Consider the following 25375-nt stretch of genomic DNA (forward strand, 5'->3'; position numbering starts at 1 on the left):
CAAGCAGGTAAAGAGGACGGACCCACTGGTCTGTGTGGGTTCATGGGTGGTTTCCACCTTCACGTCAGGCTTCTAGATAAAATGTACAGCTCATAGTAACTTATAGTATACAATATGAATTATTATAAACAGTCTCCGGCTTTTGTTCGATATGAGGTGTCAGAAAACTATGTTGTTGCACATTTCTGATCAGTCGTTAGCATACTTAATACACATGAGCTTAGGTGGCAACCTTGGCTTGTTCACTTTATTATGTGAACGTCAGCTTTCAAATTCTTTAACTCTATACGGAAAAAAAGAAAGATTTGTTTTGAACAGCCAAATTCGATGACTGACATAATTGTGAGTCGGGTGCAGCCCGAGACAAAAACACCCTTTCTCTTTTTTTAACTCTACAGAGATCATAAACTCACAAATATATAAAAACTGCTCGTCAAAATCTGATAAATATATACAATATAGCGATTTTTAATCAAGAAAAAAAAAGCAGAGCTCCCCTGTTCACTTGTATGTGTTTACAAGCCGGTTTTGCCTGGACCAATGTCGGCGACGCTGACATACGATACGGTGGTCAATGAGGTATCTACGTTTCTATATCCATGGTGTCTTACCTGGACTAGACTAGACCAACAGATCACAGAATGTCAGCATTTACAAATTGAATGATGGACAAGTGAAATTTCCAAAATAAGCTACCCCTTTTTCCCCACAACATTAACAAAAAAATCTTAACCGCACTCTTCAGTTTTAAAATGCATATAAAATGTACCTATGATTTCGCTCATTTGTTTCTTGCCTGTGTTGGATTGTGGGAAGGGGATGAGGTGGAGTTGGGGGCTGAGGCGATGGGTCCGGTTGGTTAGTCAGCCAGTCTGTCTGAGTCTTTCAGGAAGGAGGGAAGGGTCAGAGTCAACAGAGGGACTGTGAAGAGGAAGTAGCTGTCTCATGCTGTCCGATCACCGCTGTTTGAGAAGCGCTCTGTACATGGCGAAGCCCAGCACGGCAAACACCGTGGCACCGACGCTCGCCCTGAGCCAGAAGGTGGAGTTCTTCAGGTCGGCCTGAGCCATGTGCCTGTGGGAGAGACAGAGCAGGTGAGGGGAAAATGCAGCGAGAAAGAGACGGCAACATGATGAAGGTTGTGGCACAAATGTTAAAACGTCAGCGGGATGAGTTGCCAAGTGACAAAGTCATGTGCTCCGTCTCCAGTGGAAACTTCCTAAAATCAGGACCAAAAATGATGAACATCAGCGCCCTGTGGTGTACCAGCCTGAAACAGGAACACATGCTTTCTCTTGACAGTTGAAATGAAGGAAAGGTGTTGCTCTACGAGAAGCGGCTGCTTTGATTCGCGCTGGGAGGCAGAAAACTAGAGAAAAACACATAACTAATGACGAATAAAAATAGGTCAACACTGTCCTACCGAACACAAATCCAGCTGATCTGGCAAGAAACACACTGGGGAACTATAAAAGCAAGCAACGACAAAACGGCAATGGAGGCAGTTATCCCAACTGAGACTGATCTACAGTTAAACCTACAAAACACACACTAGGACGCCGAAACTCTGGCAGGATCAGGAGAGAAACCAGCCGAAAACACCATGTTCACACAGCTCACCCGTGCTCCCTCTACTGGAAAAAGAAACCAACCTATAATTGATTGCAGCTGCATTTAACCTTAAAGGGACAATTTGAATTCTGGTAAAGAGTTAAATGAGAAGATCAGCATCACTCACATATCTAGCTCTTAAATATAACATATACAGAGTCTACAGTAAGATAGCAAATTGTCATTTTAATGCATCATTTTCTGCAGATTTATATATATATATATATATATGAGGATAGTTGAATGTATCCAACACACAGCTGTTCATGATCCACATGAATGAATTTTAAATCCCTCTCTCTCTCTGTGTTTGTGGTTTTTGCCTTTACCTTTCTGGGGGAATTGGCTGCTCAGCAGAGGCCTCCATAAAGATGGACCCCTCCACGTTGGAGACAGCTGAAACCTGCTGCGTCAGGCTGAAATCCTCCTCTGACAGCAGGTAGCCCCCCGCAGCCTCCACCCAGCCCAGCAGCCTTACCCACACACACACACACACACACACACACACACACACCCAGTCACCCGCTTGACCGGGGTGTGCTTACCACGCACACACTCAAATACAGTATGTAGAGCTTGGGAGATACTTTAACATAACACTGCCTTGGGTTGCAATTATTTTTTATTTCATAATATGCTTTTTTTTCATCGTACTGTCCGATTTAAACGCTTACAGCCGGAGTCGATGTCCGTTGATGTATGGCCTCATCTGTATCTAACACTTTCCATTCCCCTCCACCAGTTTAGCGGTTAAATAACAAACTTAATTAAACTTTAAAGCATTTAAATACTGATTTGGAAAATATTATAGCAACAGCTGAGGCTTTGAAGCATTTGGGTCAGCCCTATTTTTTTTTTTTTTAATTGAATATTCAACCTTAAAGTTCACAAATAAATGTTGTGCTCTAAGGCTTTCTGTCAATTCTGTAAATTTTGGTTGAATGAAAGTCTGCTGATTTGGTTTCTCGGCCACATTACAAATGATCCTTTTGGGCAGGTAAAATTTTCAGTAAATTAAATATTTTGTTTCATCAATAGTTACACCAAAAGTATTGTTCATTTGAAAATAGGTGATATCTGGTTTCATCCATATCAACCAGCTCTACCCAGACCAGTCAGTCAGGAACTCCAATCACAAACCAAACCCTTAAAGCAGGAGCTGGACTATGACTGCACACCTGCTCAAATGCCACCGCACGACTTCACACAAAAAGCCACACAGACGCATCACACATTTCAAGAGTGAAACTCGACGTCACCACGTAAAAATAATGTCAAAGCGGTCATTTCATTTTCTGACAATGTGAATTTCTTTGGAAATTAAGTACATCTCCAATTTATTACATCACCAGTTATTCAACTCTATCAGTTTTTGTTTTGTTTTTTTTTACCACTGATGATGCCCTTACATATTTTACAAACACTGCATGGCATTTATCACATAACTGGATTTTTTGTGATTGGATATTTATCTTGGTTTGCACTTAAATATCTAAGCAGAGACTTATTTATTCCATCTACACTGTCACTAAGTTCTTGCTATTTTGTTGACCTAAGATTTCAATATTGTACATTGTTCATGACGACTTAGATTACAGTGTCATACCATTTAAAATTAAAATTTTTGATGGACAAAATCTAAAGATTTTTCCATGACTTTTTAAGGTACCATAATTTATTTCCATTTTGTAAAAACATGGACTTCACTGCATCTGCAGCACTTGTTGGCCTGGTTACTGTACTTTTCGACACATTCACAGGAGAGTCTCACTTCACAGGACAAATGCCGCCGCACTGCGTCAGATATACACGTATCCTGTCTTAAAGGTAAGACTTGGCTGGTATTAGTCATGGAAAAAGAGAACTGTTCAAGTTTTCCAATTTGTATCCAGCATCAAATAACATGTTTTTGTTAATTTGCCTTACTTGTCATCGTATGTCTTTCGATGCAACTACTGCACATTGCAGTGTTGATGCTGAAACAATATTTCTTGCTGCGTTAGAGATCCAGTATGTCAACAGCTAACTTACAGAAAATAAATTCACTGTTATGTTACATTACATGGAAGGTTATTAAACATTACAAAATCCCATGACTTCTCCAAAATTTTCAATTATATTTACTAATTCCATAACTTTTCCTGGCCTGGAAAATGAGGTTGTCCAATTCAATGACTTTTTCCAGGTTCTACATGACCGTGGGAACCCTGACTATAATCGAACGCAGTCAGCCAACCCAGTCGTCAGAAAACACGTTAGGCATTCAAAAGTGTGTCGGCCGCTTGCACTGCCAGAGCTGGCCCATCAACTGTCATGCTATTAATAGCGTCAACAACTCCCAGAGGTTAAAAACATATCAAGACAAAGGGTTAATGGAAGATGCGACGTTACAGTATGTAGCTGTGCCTGGGTCCACAAACATCCAAAAACAGAAGCCCTACATTTTATATCATTTTTGTGCAAAGAAAAGGTCACTTTTTTCACAAACAAAACACTTCTGCATAATCCAACACCAAACACAGCCATTCAAACCCTGCATTCAATAAACTCTCCCACACACATCTTATTTAAAACCCCAAGCTCTCTTTACTTTAGAGATGGACAGATGAGAAACGTATTCCCGGCTTAGGACCGAGGCATGCCTTGGTTATCCAGAGAAGTAGAGAACAGGTGAGCCATGCAACACAACAGCAGACAGATTAGCAGAGGGTGAACACGTGCAAGAGCAGGAGGAAGAGAGGCAGCCAAAAACATGTGTACGAACACCTATAGAGTGGAAGGAGAAACACAAAGACAGGAAATACAAGATGGGAAAAACAGGATGAAATGACAGGGTGAAACAGAACGATACAATCAATTTAAACATCAAAAGAACACATTTTAATTTTAAACATTTAAGCTTATTACATTTAGAAAGTCTGAACCCACAGGAGAACAAGTGAACAGCAGTTTTTTATTTTAGTAACAATTAAAGCTGGGGTAGGCAGTTTATTCTGCTGTCACCGGCAAAAATCCCATCATTAAGAATATTATAATTCAAGTGTACTGAGGGGAAAACTAGACTTCTGCACCTCCTCTTGGCTTAGTTTTACAAAATCCAACCCATAGCTGAAAACTTCAATTCTTGGGAGTCTAGGTTGGGCGCTTTGTTTCTTTTTTTATTTTGTTTTGTGGTTTTTTTTGTTTGTTTTTTCTCCTACTTTTTTTCTATCATTATCTTTTATTTAAAAAAATCCTATAGAAAAGCTGTGTCTGTACTTGATATGTAAATGCACTAATTATCTTCATTCTGCATTTATCAGCATTTTCAATGTTTGTGTATATGCTGGAGAACGCTTCAAGGAAATTTTCTATTCCAGCGGTGGCAACAACTGCAACACTGCAAAGCAACCCAAAAAAGTACGGACTTGACTGCAGAAGGACCCCCTGCTAACAGCTAACCATCGTTGCAGTTACAAGCAGCAAAATCATCAACACTTCAGCCTGAGACGAGCCAGCTGCCTCAAAATAAATGCAACAGTGGTTTCGCTTCGATTGATTTCATTATAATAATACTCTAACTTTATCACAATGGTACTTTATCTAACTTTATTACAACACTAATTTACTGAACTTTATTGTATCCGTAGTTTAACTTTACTGTAACTGTAATTTGTTTAGTAACTTAATTGTTTTGTTTTCTACAATAGTTTAGAGGAGATTTCAAAATACTGAGATATATATTGTGTTTCGATATATACAATTAAAGTATCAAGATACTGTTTATGGGTCATGTTGGCCAGCACACATTTTTCTCATTTATGGTCTGCTAACTACTGCCCCCCTGTTGTACTTGTACAATGACAATAAAGACATATTATTCTTCTATACTCTTCTTTGGACGGTGAGGGAAGATTTGCAGGAGGAAGGTGTATTTTCAAATTCTGCCACACTTTTTTTTGTCTTTACCAGATTTCTGCCAACTTCAGCTTTAAAGGAAATCCTGTGCTTTTCAAATAAAGAGTCTCCTGTGAGTGTAGACTTCAGTGTTAAGATTAAAAATAAAGATAAAGGGAGACTGAAAACATCATAAATAATCAATTAAGAACTCTGACAGTCGTGGTTGGTGCCACAGAGAAAAAATTAATAGACAGGATTTTTTTTCCAAAAGTCGATGTGATTGAAAAGAAATCACATATCAAACATGCAGACATGCAAACTTTGATGAGGTTTTCAGTTTGAATGAAGCAAAAAACCTAAGAGGATGGCAGGTTTTAGTCAGTTTGACTGCAAGCAATTAGCTTGTTAGGGAAGATTCACAGTTTGCATATCCACTGCAGGACAGGAGGGTGCAAACAACTCTTTAAAGAAGTGGTCAAAAGTCAGTTTTTAACACTTAATAGATACAATCTACACTTGTAATCTGATTTTTTTTTACCACACAAAAGTCAAATATTTTATAATATATATATATAGACTCAGAACATTTCCGTCAATGAAATCAAAATGGTTTTTTTTTTTATTTTACAGCTTATTTGTTGTGTTTGGGAGTTAGTGTTAGGAGTTAAGTTTGCACTGCACAAGCAAATATCGCCATGCTTGTTTTTCACACAGATTTCAACACACTGTCACCTCCCTGGCTAGCAGCCTGTGTGTTAGCTGGCACAGCATGGTCACGCTTCGCTGTGTCAAACTGTACAGAGAGCGGGTGGGCTGGCTGGAGCTGGAGCAGAGACCAAAACATCTGACATAACCAATGTGTTTTATGTATATGACTCAGTGAGAGAAATAACATTAACACAGCTCTCCTTTTATTTGGATGTGAGGCATGTAGTATTTTCACCACCAGGACTCCTCTTAAATGTTACCAACAGCTCCAAGCTTAGAGCATTTTAAGAGCATTTTAAAAAGCTGCAGAGAGAAGCAGTCAAAAACATACAGGAGCACAAGAAATAAATAATTTTAAAATTCTATTTAGTTAAATAAATAAATAAATAAATAAATAATATATAATATGTATGTATATGTATATATGTGTATATATATAGCATTTTAAATTAGATTAATAATAGATTTAATCAAACTATAATTTTCTTTATATTAAATTTAAATTATGAATTTTTTTTTTTTTTAAATTTCATTACATTGAGTTATAAATAGAATTTAAAAATCAAAAATGCAAAAATTAATTAAATACAAAATAATTTAAGGTTATTTTAATCTAATTACATTATAAATTAAATGGAATTTTACATTAAAATTATTATTTTTTTATTAAAGTGAATAAATTAATACAAATTTAATTTAATTTAATTTAAAAATTATTTTTTCTAAAACACTGAAGCAATAAGGCTCAATACCAGCAGCATGTGACTGACTGTGAGCAGACTTAAGTGACTTAGTACTACTTTAAGAATAATACACTCTATGAATGACCCTTAGATCAATAACTCCTTAATTTTATGATATAAAATATATAATTCTACTGACTCGGCCACTTAGCTATTCTGCACCTTATGATGTTTTTTTCCCTGAATCCCAGAATAGAAAAATCTGACTCGCCGATCTTTGGCTTTAGTGAGTAACTCTGAACTTTAAAACCAAAGATCATTCTTTGTAAATAAGCATCACCTTGCAGAGTCACAGCTGAGTGAGACGGTTAATCCCCATGGCGACAGCAGCTACGTAAGCAGCAACACAATTGCAAGCAAATGGAGAATTTCCCCAACATGTTTTGGCACAAGTTAACACCATCATCATGTTCAACCACATTCAGTATTTCCCTTTGTTTCTGCAGTGGATATGCAGTGTAAACCTGACTACGGGGAGCACTGAGGGAAAACAGAGGAGCTGTCACCATCACCAGTGTTAGAGAGCTTGGGTGAAAAGGGAGCCTCTCCGTGATCCACCCTGATGGTCAGACCAGAGGGTGGGAGACACAGAGAGGAGGAACGAGGCTATGTTAAAACACTAGAGCTTATTCTATGTATGAACCTGTTGTAAACGACCCTGCGGAGTTGGGCCTTAATACTGCGCAGCAGCTCCAACTTGAGGAGGTTCTGACACAGGCAATAGGTGCACCTGTTGCAGGCACACATGCAGCGGAGACGGGCGTGGCTGCGGAGAGACACACAAAAATGCGTGTATTCACCACCACAGAAAGACAACACGCACCAAACAACAAACACAGAGGAGGGGGCCAAGGCCAGGTAACAACTGGGCTAAATCAAAGAACCTGAGGAAGTGTAGACTCAGTGTAAACTTTAAGGAGAAGGAGACACATGGAGAAGAAAATCACTTAGAAAGGGACAAACAGTCACAACAGATAAAAAAAAATCTGCGTGTGCATAAAGGCAAAAAAGGAAATAAAATTTAAAAAAGGGATGTCCTAATCAAGGACATTTTTTGCCCCTGATCCCAGTCAGTGATATTGAGTATTTGTCGATACCGAGTCTTGACCAGTGCATGTATTTACCTGGATAATATAGCTGCACGATGCACACTTAAAACACTTAAAAGTTATTAAAATCAATCCCATATATATGCAAGAGACAGCAGACATCTCCAACACTCTGCAACTCACATCGAAACAGCTTGGATTGTAAAACGCAATACAGTTAAGAGGAAAAGTATGTAGTGAGCCAATATAAGAATTCAGGCACCATCTTGGATGAGAAACTGACTTTTGAGGCCAACACTGTCTACGTCTGCAGAAAGGCCAATCAGAGGCTGTGCTCTCTGAGGAAACTAAGGGATTTTAGAGTTGACAGATTGCTTTTAAGAAGGTTTTATTCATCATTTAGAGTCAATTTTAACCTTTGCAGTGATTAGTTGGTACAGCAACCTCAGCATGGTTAATAAAAAGAGGCTTGGAAGCATTATTAAATTTTGCCCAAAAATCACTGACACTAACATAATCTTGATGATGTCTTCCAAGTGAGAGCCATTAAGAGGGCAAAGGTCATTTTAGCTGACCAACATCACCCTCTCCACGCAAGGTTTCGACTTCTGCCATCAGGGAGGAGATATACCGTCTCTAAGAGGGCATACTGAACGGATATCCCAGATCACTCGTGACCTCAACAATTGGGTTTTTGAACAAACTTTAAGCCCCAATGTCCTTGAACTGTTCAATAATTGATGAACCTTCAATGTTTTATATTCATTACAACTAACTTTTATGACATCTACTGTATGATAATAGATGTATTTATGGTTTTATTGGTTGTTTTTGTTACAGTGCAAATTCGTTGTGTTGACTGCTGTTGCACACCAAATTGCACCTCGGGGACAATAAAGACTCTTTATCATTATTATTATTACTATTATGTATTTTTGATTTGGGGGTGAGTTGTTTTTTTAAAAAACAACTGGTTTCTGAATCATCTATTCACTGTTTGATCCAGAATAAAACTTCGATCAGTAGATAGACTTACTATTCAAATTCATGTCCTAAAGTTCAGCAGATCAAATGCCTCTTTCAAATAAACAAAAGGATTTCTGACCTGCTGACATGAGATTAAGTTGGTATGTCCTGAGCACCAATTAATCTACTCTGAAATCTAATCTGATCAGAAAGCTTTGAGCAGTTAAGACATCCAACAGGACCTATAATGCCACAGGACTGACCTCGAAGAATTGCATACTTGCACACACAGACACCAGTAAATTAAAAGTTATCATAAAGAATATGCATGCATTTTTTTAGGTGCTAGGTTGCAAAAGCAACTCAAGTCCTCGTCCAAAATTAAAACACTGATTGAGACCAGCATTTAACTTCTTGAGCAGAATAAACACATTTACATGTTACACAGAATGCGCATGGTGACTTTCACTTTCCCAATCTGTAACCTTTTAATACTACAGTGACTGTCTGATCCACACATCCAGGAGAGAGGATAAAGTGGACAGGCACACACAGGAAAAGATGGGCACGGTGGATACAGTTGCAGGAGTCACAGAGGTGTAAAGGGTTAACTAGATGAGATCGCAAAGAGGGTTGATACTCACGGGTACATGGCCATGGTGGTGAGTCTAGTGTAGATGTCTTTGCTGGGTGCGTCGGTCGTGCTGCACGTGAACGGCTGGGGTGGGTGGAGCTTGTGCTTACGGCAGAACTCGTGCGGTGAGAGGCTGTAGTGCTGCCGTACTTCGTGCAGGTCCGACTTGGCGGCAATCACCACACATGGCGTCTTGCTATCTATGAAGTATTGCTGCCCAAACACAACCGTTGAATGTTATTAGTTACATCATGTGGGTATGCAGTGCCCCAGGAATGGCATTTTCTGCAGCCCAGAAGCTAACGTCACCCCGGTTCCCTCGTCTAAAAGCCGATGGGGTTTTTCTAATGGATTTTGGATCATTGCAGAAAATATGGTAAAAAAACATTTATGATACACATTTTGTTCAGCAAGATCATTTTCACAAATGAACGCCACTTTAAGGAATGCAAGCCCACATGCAATTGCCAGAAGTAAAAAGCTATCGCTAGACTAAGATGAACTACACTATGGTCGCGTCACTGCTATGAGGAAGTAGAGACGTTTTCAGCACGGCTTGATGTGATGACATTCTTCAGAATCTCTCGCCACATGTTAGCGGCCTTCGTTTTTTAAACACAAAAAATCCTCAAAGTTCGTAGTGGGGTATTTGCTGACATATTTTTTTTGTTGTAGAACAAAACATGAAAGTCTCTTCAGCTTGTGTTTACCACAGACCTTTTTTCAGGCTTCGAAACAAAAATACATCTAAAAGAAACAGACTCTGAGGGAACCGGAGGTGCTGAAATGCTAATGCTTTCCATGTTTAAGGCCTCAGTACTCGGCTTCTTTATAGCAGGATAAGCGTGTCTGATGAGCTTTTTGCAATGTTCTGAAACATACCTTGTACACTTTGGCACAGTATTCAAAGGAGCGTGGATTGTTGATGTCATACACCAGGCAGACTACATCACAGGCTAGGTCCGTCTCTGACAGGAAGTCAAAATCTGGCATCACCTCGTGGAGCTTGTGGTATGCAAGACAGGGGAAAGAGTGCAGAGACGGAGGGATTCACATTTTCAAGAGTACTAATACTGATAAAAAGCCAAGTGCAATAAACAAAATACCAATAATCAGATATCGAGTAAATGCTTTTTACCAGCAGGTACTTCTCCTGACCGTAAACATAGGTCGTGCTGATGGCATAGAACGACTTGTGGTCTTCTCTAATCCGCCTCTGTTTCTGTGGTGGAAAATAAACAAGGTCAGACTTCAGTCAAAACTATTTTGCTCCAACTCTGGAAATTGACTAAATTACACACAGTTTAATGAAGTGCTCACACTGACATTTTGACTTTTGTTTGTCTTTAGTCCACTCTGGGGTCGGGGTTCTTGCAGTGTAGAAATTTTCCCCACAGTGATTCACGGTAGCTCAGCAGCATCATTTTTTGTCTTTCTTGGAAATTACTTCATTTATTCTAATTTTTGTAGATAAGCATTATTGTAAGGCTATCATGACGTATATCGTTGCTTTATACATTAAAAAAATGACACACTTTAAAACAAATGAAATACGTGTTCATTGTAAAATGCAGAACTCAGAGTAGTGAGGCACACTAAGAGGCGCAGCGTGTTTCCAGCTGACATGCTTTGGTTGCATCTGGTTGCTATGATACAGAATATTCACAAAAGTAAAGGTGAAATTCCTGTTTTGGATCAAGGGAGGGCTGACGTAAGTCTGTGTGGATTAAGTATCAATATCTCTTCAGCTGTTGCTGTTGGTGAACAGTTGCAGCATTTTACCCAAAGTTTAATATTTTTCCAACTCTTAAGTGACCAGAAAAAAAACAGCAACGCGCCGCGCTCAGCACAAAAACAATGCTCACGTAATGCTGCTGACATTTGTAGGACAGACAAAGACAGATAAATATGCTGCACTCCCATGATATATGGAAAAAACACAAACATAGCAGTTGTGGCAGTTGCTTGCCATCCCTTGTGCTTGGCATGTCTATAGCGCAGTATTGCAATATTGGGGTTATTGTGACAGCCCAACTCTGAGTTTAATTTGTTGCATCCTTCCAGCTAGATAAACTATAAAAAATAAAAGTTCAAAAGGGGAGTTTTTGAGTCATGATTTGCGCTAACCTGCAGGTTCTTGCCAAGGAAAGCTTGAAGGAAGCCACTCTTCCCGCTGCCCCGGGCGCCCAAGACATTGCAGCGGAAGACACTACGCTGGGTCTGTTTCTTCTGCAAATCGATGCGCTTGTTACGTGTCACTGAAAGAAGCCAGAATGTCAGTTTTTATAAGCAAAAACGTTTTGAACAATGGCAACATGCAGTAAAATCTGTGTGTTTCTTTTGTAATTAACTCTTAACGAAAATCAAACCTCAAAGTAAATTTAAAAAGGTAATAAACATTAGGGCTGCATCATATGAGGAAAATATGCAATAACATTGTTGAATATTATGACAAAGATATTAGTTGCAATAAATAAACATATTGAAGTGTACTCAGTTCTGCCTTTCTGGTGCTTTCAGGAAACTGCTAAAATACAACAATTTGCTAACTGAATTAAAACCAATAAAAAAAGATAGTTAAATTTTAAAGTGTAGTTTTCTATTGATACCATCTTTCAACTAAAATAAGACACATTTTTGAGTGCAACATTGCAATTTTTCACAGTGTTCATCATGCAGGTAAACATCACAATTATGATTAAAAAAAGAAAAAGATATATTGTGTAGACCTAGTAAATATAACAGAAGAAAATTAACAAATTAAATTAAATTGGTGCATTATTATTCACTATTTTTTTTGTTAGTTTAGTTTATCAACATGCAGTTATAAAAAAAATTCTCAATCTCAACCCGACTGGTCGGATCAGGTTCAAGCCAAAAATGTGCACTGATTGGCCAGGTTGTGTAGGGCTCAGACTGTGGAATTTATCTATTTGTTTAATAAATTCATGAATAATTTTTTTTTTTTAAAGTGAGCGCTGTGTGCTTTTTTATTGAAATATTTATTTAAAATGTAAATCCAACATATATTATGATATTATACATGAATTGATTGATTGATATCATCGCCCATTTCAGCATCAGACAGCAGTTACTAGCAGGGTGAGAAGCAGAGAGGACGGGACCGGTTCTAGCTTCAACACACATGGGTTTTAATTTTTGGCATAAATCACAAAAATAAAGATGAATTTAACTAAAATCTCTTACCTGTAATGGCGGCAGCTTGGGACTCTTGTTCGTAGATGATAGAATAGCCAAGATAACCTAAATACTCCAAACTACGTTGTACATCTAGATACGTTGTTAACCTGCCACAGAAAACACACAAGTCATGATGAGTCCAACAGCACGAGAGATTAATATAAACACGGCTTTGAAAAAATGATCTGTGTATTCTTCATAATAATGTATGATCCTACAGGGTTGGTAATGTATCCAGCTTGTATGTAACTAGAATAGGTTTAAGTGTACGTGTGAGTGTATTAATAGATTTGTTCCACACTAACGTCCACTGGGAGAGGTATCCCTGGTATGTGATCCACCCCTGTTCGTTAGTGCAGACCGTGTGGTTCACATCCGGACCCCAGGGCATGTAGGGAAACACTTTGAACAAGTCCTTCACCTCCTCTGGCGACAGCGCACAGTCCCGGTCCTGGATAAAGAGCACATACATTGACTTACAAACTTGGACATAAAAAAACATGGCTGACGGGGAAAAAAATGCATAAAAATTGGCACAGAGAGACACAAGTTTAAGCAGAAAAGTGTCTATCCTTATAAATATAAACAATACCTTAATAATAAAGAAAAAAAAGGAAACACTGTCTAACCACTCACTTTGTCATGTTTATCAAAGACACTCTGGAGGAAGAGGTAAGCGTTGTGGTTAAGCTCTGTGGTGCAGTCTGGGGGGATCTTTATCCTGCGATACAGCGGCGGACAGAAACAATCATTTATCAGAGAGCTTGGATCACTCTGGTTCTGCTTTATAAAGTAACAAAGGAGGAATCACATCTAATCATATTAGTCAACCAGAACAATTCAGCAGAGAAGAGGAAATGATAGCATATCTGTAAACTCTGATCAACATGATGGTGCAGGTTTCAAAAGAGGAACAAAGACATTAATTCAAGCACATATAACAACACAAAGATGCTGGTATCTATATGCAATACAAAAAAATCCAGATATTACTATATTTTGACCACAATGTCATCAACAAAGATTTGGGCACACACTTGAGCTTTTCTCAGCATGAAAAAAGAAAATTAACATTTTCATAAAAACCAAATAAAAAGAAAAACTGAAACTGAATGTGTTTGTTTGCAATGTTTTAAACACAATAAGTACATGAGAACTGGTCAACTCATCATGATAAATAGCGTTAACTTTGTCAGTTTTTGTCTGGAGACAAATGTTCCTATGAGTTTCCTATTAGACTTAAAGCTTTAAATCTACGCTTTGAGTCTGCACTTACATGGGGAACAGGTATTCCTGTGTGAGCTCCAGGTCATCGTCATAACCAAACCTCCTCAGCACAGTCCAGGTGGTCTCGTGTCTGCCTCGCTGGATGAAGAGGGTGTGCAGGAACAAGAAGCCTGCAACAGTCAATTACAGGGGCATGGACACGGTCAACAATTGTCATAAAAGAAAGGACTGAAGAGACATGCAGGGGAGAGGAATTGTTGACATGAAGAAGTGACAAAGTGGAGGAAGGAGAGGAGAAACGCAGGAGTGTCTCTCACCTTTGAGTGTGAGTCCGTTATCCTTGACTCCATCTGTCATGTTCCTCCTGACCACGTTCTTCACATCCTCTAAGGCCTGAGGCGCCAGCGGTGTATTGAAACACGTCCTCTGTAGAAATACACAACAAGCGATGTGCTGATGAAAGCCGATTCAGGTTTGATTCATATTTAAACACCCTAAACCAGTCCAGCCGTTTTATTAATGATGAAAACAACAATTTCGATATTAAATGTAGTCGTGAAAGTGATGTGAAAATCATTACCTGGAAGAAATTGAGCTCATTGTCATTTAGGATGCCGTCGTTGTCCAGGTCAGACACTTTAAAGATTCTAGTTAAAGCCTTAATGCAAGACGGCTTCAACTGAAACACAGAAGAAAAGTAATCGTTTAGGTGGTTAAATGTCTTTATATAATGGAGACTGATTTAAATCAACAGTAAAAATTGTGGTAGCTCAATTTAGGAATGCACCGATCAAACCTTTTCTCTCCTAGTATGATTCCGAAATCTAAACTCAGGATACCTGCCAATATCGCATGAAGATCTGACACTAGTGGTCCTTTTATCATCATTTTTATGTGATGTAATATGATACATGGGGTTTCTGTGAGTAGGTTCTTATTTTTAGGTTTATATTATCAATTTCCTGCTTCCTTTTGACTGTCTGGCAGTGGGTGGGGCCATCGATTCACACATTGAGACCCAGGTGTCAGTGCGTAAAATTTATTGAGCTGCTGTTGGACTGGAAGAGCACCTACAGCTCTTTGCATTCTTGTCTTTTGCTGCTAGCTGTTGAGACAACTACCTGCAAATGGTTTCCTTGCTGAACCAACAAACAACCACACTTGGAAAAAGAACATTTTTAACACACGCCGTTTTGGCTGGCCGCTCACGGAGCTTGTGCTTGATCTAGACACTGATGCTGACTCGAGATAAGCCTAACGCTGGGTCCACACTGGACCTGAAATGGCTGCAAAGTGTACTGATTTTCCACGGAGCACCGGCTGCTTGCTTTTGATACCCGTGTTGAACAATCAGACCGGACACGCTGGACACACCGATGACCTGAGCTCCACATCAGGCTGATGATCTGCAGAAACAGTTTTGGAGACTGGTCTATTTTTTTTTCTTCTGCGAATTGCGAGCAAAATATGGCAGGAAAACACACTAAATACTCTATTATGAATGATATAAAGTATATATTAATGTTCCACGCTGCTTGTCAGTTGTGTCTAAACAGAGAGGGAGGGGGAGAGCAGACACCCATAATCTGGCAAACACACACACACACACACACACACACACACACACACACACACACACACACACACACACACACACAGAGCTCTCCGTGTGATTAGAAAGGAGCAGAGAAGGAGAATCACTGCCAGCGCAGAGCAATGTGCTCCATGTGTGAGCGGCCAGGCAACTGCTGACGTGCGGCTGCGTGGCAACTAGCATCTAACGACCCACTACCAGCGTTCAATTTCTTTGTTTTAGTATCTGTATTTTCCTTCAGTGTTATAACAACAATAACAGACACAATTCAGAGTCCCTGTGAAAGAGAAGTCAGAGTGATTTTAGTTTCTGAAGTGTGACGTAAATCCCAGTGAAACTGAATATTTGAGCGGTGTGCAGTTGCAAGAGGGACTATGACGTATGCCTTTAAATGAGCTCGTCACATCTCCTCGTGCCCAGGAGCACTCTGTTCAAGTCTTTATTTGACTCGAATCCCTCCTCTGAATGCCAAATTTCTTCTTTATCTGGAGCATCCACTCCAGAAACTTTCCTCACACGCCTCTTAGGATTATCCTTTTCACGGTCCTTGAATAGAGCATTTTCAAACGTTTTCCTACTAAGACAAGTCAAGATGTCTGCTGCATCTGTGAGAGTTCACCTCCTTCTCCTCTGGGCAGTACAGAGGTCCGGTCGGGTGGAGAACAGCCTTCTGAGCGTAGTAGAACAGCTCGGAGATATTCTTCAGGTTTTTGGCAGAGCACTAAAAAAAAAAAGAGGGCACGTTTGCTATATTTATTTGGCAGCTGCAGTTACAAGTTACTTTGCAGATTTAAAAAAGAACAACTATTGAGAGCATGTAAAATACAATGCAGTGTTTTACAGAAATCCAGCAACATATAAATGTATAATTGTCCCTACAAGACATTACAGTGCAGCTAAGATGTTACTGCATCAATGATAAGAATCCAGTAGTAAAGTACAAAATAATGAGTAATCAGGAGTATAATTCTGAATACAGGACTTCAACTTTTAACAGCCAATTTCTAAACCATGGTACATCATACTACATACTACATACTACATACTACATACTACAAGTATCAGACACTTAAATCTGATGCTTCTTAAGATTTTTTCAATATAATTTTTAACCAAATTCAGGACTTATTTTCAAACAAATCATATTTTTTTTATTCAACCACTGCAGACAAGTTTGTTGGGTTTTTGGGGTTTTTACAGATTAAGAGTCACAGGAAAAGAGGGGAGAATAAAGAGGGAGAACAGGCAGTAAAGGGCTCCAAGTCAGACTCGAATCAGGCTGCTGTGATACATACACAGCCTGAATCATGGGGCGCACACTCACCAGGTGAGTATACAGGTGAGTATATCTGTTACCTCATGCAGGTGTAGGTTTTATGGTGGAATAAGGTTATTAGAATAAATTAGGTTAATCTACATCAGGGATACTCAACTTGCTCTATTTGAGGGCAATTTATGAAAATGACAGGAGGCCAGGGGCCAGTCTCAGCATCTCTATACGTGGTTCTAGGATTTAGGGACATTTCTAGGATTTCAGGGCATTTCTTGGATTTTATGGACATTTCCCAGAATTAGGACCTTTTGAGGGTTTTAGGACATATCGAGGATTTTAGGCCTTTCTAGGATTTCAGGAGGTTTCGCAGATTTTAGGACAGTTCTAGGGTACTAGGAAATATCTCAGATTTCACACATTTCTAAGATTTAAAGACATTTCTTGGATTTCAGGGCATTTCTAGGATTTTAAGATGTTTCTAGGTTTTTGGGTTATTTCTAAGATTTTAGGACATTTCTAGGATTTTGAGACGGTTAAAAAAATATTTGGGGGGCCACCCAGCACCCTATCTGCAGCCAGATTTGGTCCACGGGCTGTAAGCTGAGCATCACTAATTACATTTTGTCAACAGGAGAGAGAAAGCATAAAGTAAAATGACACTCTTGTGTTCAGGTTTAAAGATTTGCAACATTAAAAATTTGGACTTCTGCATAAAAGAGCTTGATAAATGAAATTAGATCACATGTTTGTTGCAATTAAGACCTCACCAAATCACATTTAAAATTATTTTTTTACTTTTAGGGCCTGATAATGATAAAAAAAAAAACCTGACTTTAAGACATTTTACGTCTTCTAAGGCCCTGCAAACACCCTGTTTACATCGTCATACTTCTTTAACTACTATACAGAAACAGAGATGTAAGCAGAGAAGTAGGACACCCTGGGTCCAACTCTCACCAGCTGTGCAACTGTACTCACTCTATGTGCTTTCTCTCACGTCCTCGTCTCCCTCATTTAACCTTGTAAATGATCTGAGGAGGGCATGACTGAGCCGTCTCATGCGACAGAGGAACTTTGAATTAAACAGACAGCAGACAGCTTCCTCTACAACAGCCAAGCCTCTCAACACACTCACAGTGCATCAGTCAGCAGGCCGTGGCCTTGGAGCGCGGGGTTCAGTAATATAAAGCTATTAATGACTCAGTCGAAGTGTAAGTGGAGTCAGGAGCTGGAGCGCAGCCCGAGAGCAGCTGGGGGCCGATCTGTCCTGCACAAAGTCCGCCTCTCTCTGACAGTCACTGTGAGTATTGGATTTCATTTTTAATCTGCCAGTTCATCGCTCCCAAGTGCTTCATCAAAGTGTTTTCTTTCTTTGACATTTAACTGAGTGGGACCTCCTAACAGCCCTCAGTGGATCCAAAAGGTTTTGTGTGTATTGATCTCTTACCTCTACACAGGTCTCAATATCCTGGTACTGATTCATGATTGGCAGGATGGTCTCCATGCTGCTGTGTTCCACCAGGTCCGACTTGTTCCCCACAAGGATCAGTGGTACCCTGAAGTAAAAGCATCCATTACTACATTACAGAGCTGCCATGATGAGTTGATTTATCAGAGTTGACAGAAAAATGATGGGCAGCTATCTCGATACTAGATTTAAACTTGAAGCCATTTTTTAAGCAAAATGTTACGAAATGTCTGCCTGAAGACTCTCTAAGGTTTGTTGGTTTTCTGTTTCACATTATTGCAATTTGACAAAAACGAGACCTGTATTGATGTCAACAAGGACCCTGGGAAAATGTGCATATCATACTAATATATAATCACATTTAGTTTACAATAATTAGTAAAGTTAAAAAGACTAATGATTCTATATTTTATACATGCAGTAAGAAGTACGTTATCTAACAATGTATAAACTAGAGCACGCCCCTGAAAGTCGAAAATTCGAATCATTCAGTCAGAGAGACCCCTCAGTAGGGGTGTGCCATATCACATCGTTCACTATAATACCAGCATAATTTTTAATATGACAAGTAAAATTCATATCATAATTATTGCAATATACATTTCAGGTACATTTTTTTTATTTTGTTGCACTATTTCTATTTTATACAGAATCTGAGTTTCTGCTCAGACTAAAGAAATTAGATCGTTTTTGTTCAGTTTTTACTTAATTTCTGTCGGAAAACTGTTACATTTATGTTGAAATATAAAACTTTGAGACTTATTTTGATGCAGTTGTTTTTTAAATTCACAGAAAAATATTTTTCAGTATTTTTTCATATCGTCAAGAATACTGATATCTCACAAATACCCTGAAATATTGTGATATTATTTAGGACCATATCATCCAGCCCCACCCCTCAGTTATCTAAGATTCTTCAAGTTGAGCAGTTTTTGGGTTTTTTTAGGTCATTCAGTGTGCAGTTTACTTCTGGGGACATTTTAGTCCCCAGTGTGAGCTGCAGAGTGAGGACTCCTCACTTTCTGCTCTTCAGTACAGGCAGCTGCAGACCCAGGGTGAGTTTGAGTGAGACGGAGGTAACTGTGAGACGCTTGTCTGATCCAGCTCTGAGATAACGTTATGTTCTGGCTTCTCCTAAGAAGCAGTAAATTCAAAGCTCACAGAAACTTCACACAGCCTCTGGCTTTCGTTTGATCTGTCATTTGCATAGTTAGCATGCATTAGCTCAGAGGCTAACTTGCCTTATTTACAATATTATGTTACTGTCACCCTGAACGTCCCGTAAAACCCCATTAAAACTCGAATTCTCAATATAAAGGAACAAATAGTCGATTATTTGTATTTAACAGCCAAGTCAGACTTGACTGGCATAATTCTGGGTTGCGTACAGCCCCACTACTTCCCAGTATTTTGAATTCAGGCTTGCAGACACAGTTACAACTCGCTAACGTGACCGACAGGGAAGACACACACACACAAACACACATCTGTTAAAGTGATGTGAACACACACCTGCTGTCCTTGTCTGTTCTGTCATTGATGAGGGGAATCCAGTGGCTTGTCACCTTGGGGAGTAAAGCACAACATCAAACGCTGTCGCTGCACACACATTCATTACAAAGTCAAATTCATTTTTCTGATTAAGATTACCATCTGTAGTGTCCTGTTTTATATTCTAAACATGCCGCCGGTGTGTATTTAATTAACTGTGCTGAGCAAAGAGAGAAAGCATGCTCACCTTTTCAATGGACTTCTTGTTGTTGACTGAGTAAACTATGCAGATTACATTCGCCTGTAAAGACAAACAGCAATATTAAAAAGAAAAGTTCCACCTAAAATCAAGAGTTGTGCTATCTGTAGTGTTATTTATTGGTCTAGATTTGTTTTGAGTTGCCGAATGTTTGAGATATCAGCAGAGATGTGTTGTCTCCACTCCAATATAACGGACCTAGACAGCACTCTAGAAGAAAAAAATATAATAAAAATATATATAAATATATATATAAAAATAAAATAAAAATATAGAACTAAAAAAAATAGTAATTTTAAGAAAATTATATATATATTTTTTTAAAATACATTTGAAAAACTTAACGTCTTAATGTCTCTTTCCAGAAGTCACGTCTTGGTTACTCAAAATAATCCACAGAGCTTGAACAGTTTCATGTAGGAACTATTTTCTGTCTACCAAACTACACCCACCAAGTGTATCACTGCACAGAAGAAAGCATGAATCTACTGCCAGCTCACCTTGCAGCACTGAGCGAGCTAATGTTACAGCTCAGCCATGAAGGACGCCACCAATGTTTATATCACACACTGTCACAAGCACGAGCCTCTCGCACATGAGCAGATGCACTCTTCCTTCTGGGCCGTGACACAGTTGGCGGGTGTAGTTTAGTACAAGAAAATAGTTCCTACATGAGAGGCTCACAACAAGGTCTGTGGGTTTTTTGAGTAACCAGGTCGTGATTTCTGAAAAGAGACACTGCTGTCTGAGATTTTCAAATGTACTTTTTTGGCACTTTGAGCACCACGAGCCAAATGCCATCTAGTTCCACTATATTGGAGAGACGGCGGACATCTCTACAGCCAATATCTCTAAAAACTCTGCAGCTCACACCAAAGCAGTGTAGACTGATAAAGAGCACCACAGGTAAGATGAAAAATATGGATTTTTATTTTGGAGAAAACCCTCCCTTTAACTTGTGATGCACACTGGAAATAAATGGATACAGACATTAAAAGACCAGATGAAAGGTAAAATCAAATCAAACCAACCTTTGAGATTTCTTGGTACAGCTGTTCATCTGACTGTTCTGCCTCTGAAAGGTGTGAAAAAGACACGTCGGTACATTAGTTTACATGTTTACATCAAATGTTCTTCTTTTAATATACGTGGGGATCAATAATAATATCAGTCTTGCAGACCGTGTGTGTGTGTGTGTGTGTGTGTGTGTGTGTGTGTGTGTGTGTGTGTGTGTGTGTGTGTGTGTAGGTGGAGAGTTTACCTGAGTAGTCCACAATGTGTGTGGGCACCCTCTCTGGGGTGACATCAGCAGGGATGGTGATCTCCTCCGCTCGGAGAGGAACCTGGAAGACAGAGGACAATAATCCAAACTTCTGACAACAAGGAGGCCTCAGTAAATATCAAATATGTCTTGAGTCTGATATCAGCCGCGTCTACATTATTAACTATACAACCTCAAAATATAAGCTCAGCATCATGTGGAAACTTAAGAGCTAACTGGATGATTTCTACGGTATCTATCACCTGATTTGTTTTTACATACCTCATCGGGAAACTCCTCACTGACCAGAGACATTATCAGTGATGTCTTCCCCACCTTGGCTGTACAGGCAAAAGAAAAAACATTTGTTATTTAAATCTGGAATTACAAGCATCTTTTTACCGACAATAGTTCATTAACATGTGACCTCTCTTACATTTTTTACACTGGCCAGTCGGAGTAATGTGTTAAGTGACAGAGCACAGATAAGAGCAGCTGAAGAGGGTTAAGAGCTGCAATCAAGTGCAAACGAGCACTCGCTAAACTGCAGTGCAGAGCAAAGCCACAATACAAGGTGGAGAAATATAACCTGAAAATAAGCCTGTAATAGACAGACTGCCCAAAGAGTTGCACTGTTATTTAAGAATGTATTATTCTATTATTGTTATTATAATTATTATAATTTGCTAAGTGTTATATATATCCCTACAGTTACAGGGTCTCCATTCTTTCCATGGGAAATGCAAATCTCTGATTATAAAAAGGGAAATATTATTCTATTTGAGTGTATACCCAACATTTCAGCAGTACTAGTGATTAGCTACCATACCAAAATACACGCCAAACTAAAAAAAGACTTTCTTAAATCAATACACAATACCTGTACCTATAATTTTTATAAAAGAGGCACGGGAAGAGCACCCAAAACAACAACTGCTGCAACATGTCACTATATAATATATCAATAGATGAATATCTGAACAGCTCGTACATGTCGGTTCTTCTGTATTGGAAGATTGTTTGCTATTGTTATTCAATAATCAGTCTATTTTGATAATTCATTTCTTAAGTTATCTATCAAGCAGAAATGTAAATGCTGCTACTTTTCTGTTTTTATATTATTTTAAATTGAATATTTTTGGGTTTTGTCTGTTGGTCAAACAAAATCAAAATGCTGGTAATTGGAAACTTGTCTTTTTTAACTATTTAATAGAAACCCACGATACTGAATAATTGGGGCCCATGCAGATACAGATATTGAGGACTAAAAAAAAATTATACATTGATATATCTGCTGTTATATATATTCAAATATGCAATGCCATTATCCCTCAGATATGGTTTAATACCTGACAAAGATATGTGTTGATGGCAGGTTATTTTACAGTTTAACAATAAAGTTTATTGTCAAAAATGCCATCAGTGCATGAAACAGTAAACTTCATAGGGAATTCAAAAATTAAAAATTACTCTAAGCATCTTGTCCTACACGATGTTCTGTTAAACACGTTTCTTATTGTGCATATTGGACAACAAATAAGCCGATATCGATATATCTTTAATTGGCTGATACTGGCCGATATATGGGTCGGGCTCTACTATTTAATCAAAGAAATGGTCATTGTCAGTCAGATTAATCAATAATGCAAATACTGATTAATCGCCCTAGTTTGCAGCACCTCAGTTCCCTAAGTGTCTTGACGGGCACTATGTGATCCCTCAAACTGTACTCTGCTGAACAGCACCAGAGCAGGCACGTAGCATTTTGGCTGCACCTCTCCCAGGAACACTCAGTACCAACTCGCCTAATGTGGCAATGTGGGGCATCCTGCAGAGCCATAACTGAAATATAAATAGTACTGACAACACTGACATTTGCTTTACAGAGAACAAAGGGACCAGGTGAAACACAGTTAAGCTCTGTAGCTTTTTTGTGTAATTCTGCTTTTACTTCAGGGTCCTGGCAAAAGTCAAGATCTTGTAATTACAGACTATATACCCAGAGTTCTGTTTAAAATACAGCACATCAGTGTTATACAGAGAATTCATCAGCAAGTATTTTAACAAATCAAATTATCATTTATGTCATAATTCCACAATGCCAAATATTTTCAGCTTTCAGCCTGGATATGGGGAAGACGTGTGCTGCTTTTCTTTGTCTAATGTGACTGCAAAGAGAATTTATTTTGAGGTTTTGGACTGAAAAAAGTGAACTGAATGAATCATCTTAGAGCGTGATTTTTAACTATTTTTTGACATTTTAAAGAACACAAAATATAACTGATAAATGAGGGCCATTGTGTTCAAGGACTGTCACGAATTTGAAAATCCAAAGATGATTTCTGTTTTTACAGTTTCTGGACATGATAAAAAGTGTAATTTTGGTGATCTGTAAAGAAAACATGTCTTCCATACCTGAAGGTGTTGAAATACGTCCCCATTGAATAATGTTTCCCACCTCTCTCTCTGGTAAGGGTTAGGGACTGTTCATGATTATGAGGGGGAAAGCAGTGGTGCAAAACAGGTAAGGCATTAAATAAATGCAGTGCTGGGGTGGGGCATGAGTTTTCAGATCAGCTTTAAATGGTAGTATTTTGTTTTTATTTTAAATAACCACTAACCCCAAATCCCACTAGTAGGTTTGAAAGGCATATTTTCATTAACAATATGCAGAATCATGCCATTTATCATAGCCAGGACAGTCCTTTAGCACAACATTTTTTTAGGATTTGCATTTGGCTTAATAAATTCGATGTTTGTTTTGGTAATAAAAAAAAAAAATATACATATTGTTTGCTGGTTGCATCGGCTCCAATACCACCTACATTTGACATAAATACAAAAAAATTTTAATTTTAAAAATTTTCACTTGACTTTATAAAAAAAAAATATTTAAAAATGTTGCTGGGAACGTGCTCTATATGACATTGAACGTTTTTATTCATTTGCTAAAGGTATTTAAGCAAGGTTTTGTGTTGTAGTTTGCTATATATGCCAAATTACAAATATTGATAGAAAAATTTTAAATTTTATTATAAATATATATCAGTTCCAAATCTCCCTTTTCTGTCTCAGTTACTACAAATAATTGATATTGGCAATTCACCTGTCACTAATTTAAGTCTATTGAGATCAAAGCCCAGTCATTTAATTGAAGTTTTGCAATACTTAACTTCTTCCAAAGTCTAGTAAGATATGTGTTTTTTTTACTTTAAATATGGTTTTCAGGTACTTCATCCAACATTGCTTTTTCCTCTCTAATAAATACCGAACAGTCCCTAATCACAGACTTTATAATAATTAGTGACCGTGTGATTAGTTTACACTATATAATGAGTTAATTAGCCTCTTGCAGCGCTTATAATCACGCAGCTTTGTTTATTGTTAGACTTGCTGGGTTCATCTGTTAGCTGTAGCCTGTAGCTGCCTCGCTAGCATGTTAGCTAATAAAGCATTCACCGCTCCGGGATTAAAGACGCTTTCTACTTACGCTCCCCGACCAGCAGTATCCTCACGTCCTTCCTCATGTTTTAGCTCGCTTCCCTCTTCAGAAAGGACCGTGTTTATTGTCTCATGGAGTCCTTTGGACGCCGTCCTCCTCCGGCAGTTTACCTAACGTCAGGCCTGCGCACTGAGGTCCTGCCGCTGTCAAACTCTCGGCGCCTTTGTAGGACAAACCGGACGGACACTTTTCGGCGCTCCTCCGTCTTTTCTACGCGCTTATATTCAACTTGTAGCCAGGCAGCGCATGCGTAAATATAATTTAAAGAGTAGTTTGTGGCACATGTCTCTGATATTTCGTGTCAATCACACTCTTTTCGGCGTTGGCAGAGCATTTCGCAGTGGATGTTTCATGGGCATGCCCGACCTCCAGTACCCGGCAAATACAGCACGCCGTACAGGACAAACTTCATGTGGAATTTAGAAACGCGTTATGCTGCTCTCTGGCGCCAAAGACAGAAACCGCAAAACTGCGCCCCTCCCCAGTAAGGGACTGTAATTCATTTATCA

General features: G+C 38.8%; 1 protein-coding gene across 4 annotated transcripts; it reads right to left on the bottom strand.

Moving 5' to 3' along the window:
• Window positions 1–496: 496 nt before the first annotated feature.
• Window positions 497–25255, bottom strand: rhot1a (ras homolog family member T1a). Of its 4 annotated transcripts, none has more exons than XM_042505057.1 (20): window positions 24855–25255; window positions 21647–21705; window positions 21365–21446; window positions 21135–21178; window positions 20092–20145; window positions 19866–19918; window positions 18333–18441; window positions 16232–16333; window positions 14599–14697; window positions 14336–14444; window positions 14068–14188; window positions 13428–13512; window positions 13097–13242; window positions 12798–12898; window positions 11718–11848; window positions 10729–10812; window positions 10473–10595; window positions 9601–9803; window positions 7585–7707; window positions 4279–4377 (listed from the first exon to the last, which is right to left on the bottom strand). In XM_042505057.1, exons 1-20 carry the CDS (start codon window positions 24889–24891, stop codon window positions 4311–4313), a joined length of 1932 nt encoding a protein of 643 aa, XP_042360991.1. In that variant the 5' UTR covers window positions 24892–25255; the 3' UTR covers window positions 4279–4310. The 4 variants fall into 4 exon arrangements, with proteins under 4 accessions (XP_042360992.1, XP_042360991.1, XP_042360990.1 ...); XM_042505056.1 differs by lacking the exon at window positions 4279–4377 and adding an exon at window positions 6160–6313; XM_042505058.1 differs by lacking the exons at window positions 4279–4377; window positions 7585–7707 and adding an exon at window positions 497–1074 and having other exon boundaries at window positions 24855–25254.
• Between the last annotated feature and the right edge of the window lie 120 nt (window positions 25256–25375).

This window comes from Plectropomus leopardus, chromosome 17, assembly GCF_008729295.1.
Source record: "Plectropomus leopardus isolate mb chromosome 17, YSFRI_Pleo_2.0, whole genome shotgun sequence".
Lineage (NCBI taxonomy): Eukaryota > Metazoa > Chordata > Actinopteri > Perciformes > Serranidae > Plectropomus > Plectropomus leopardus.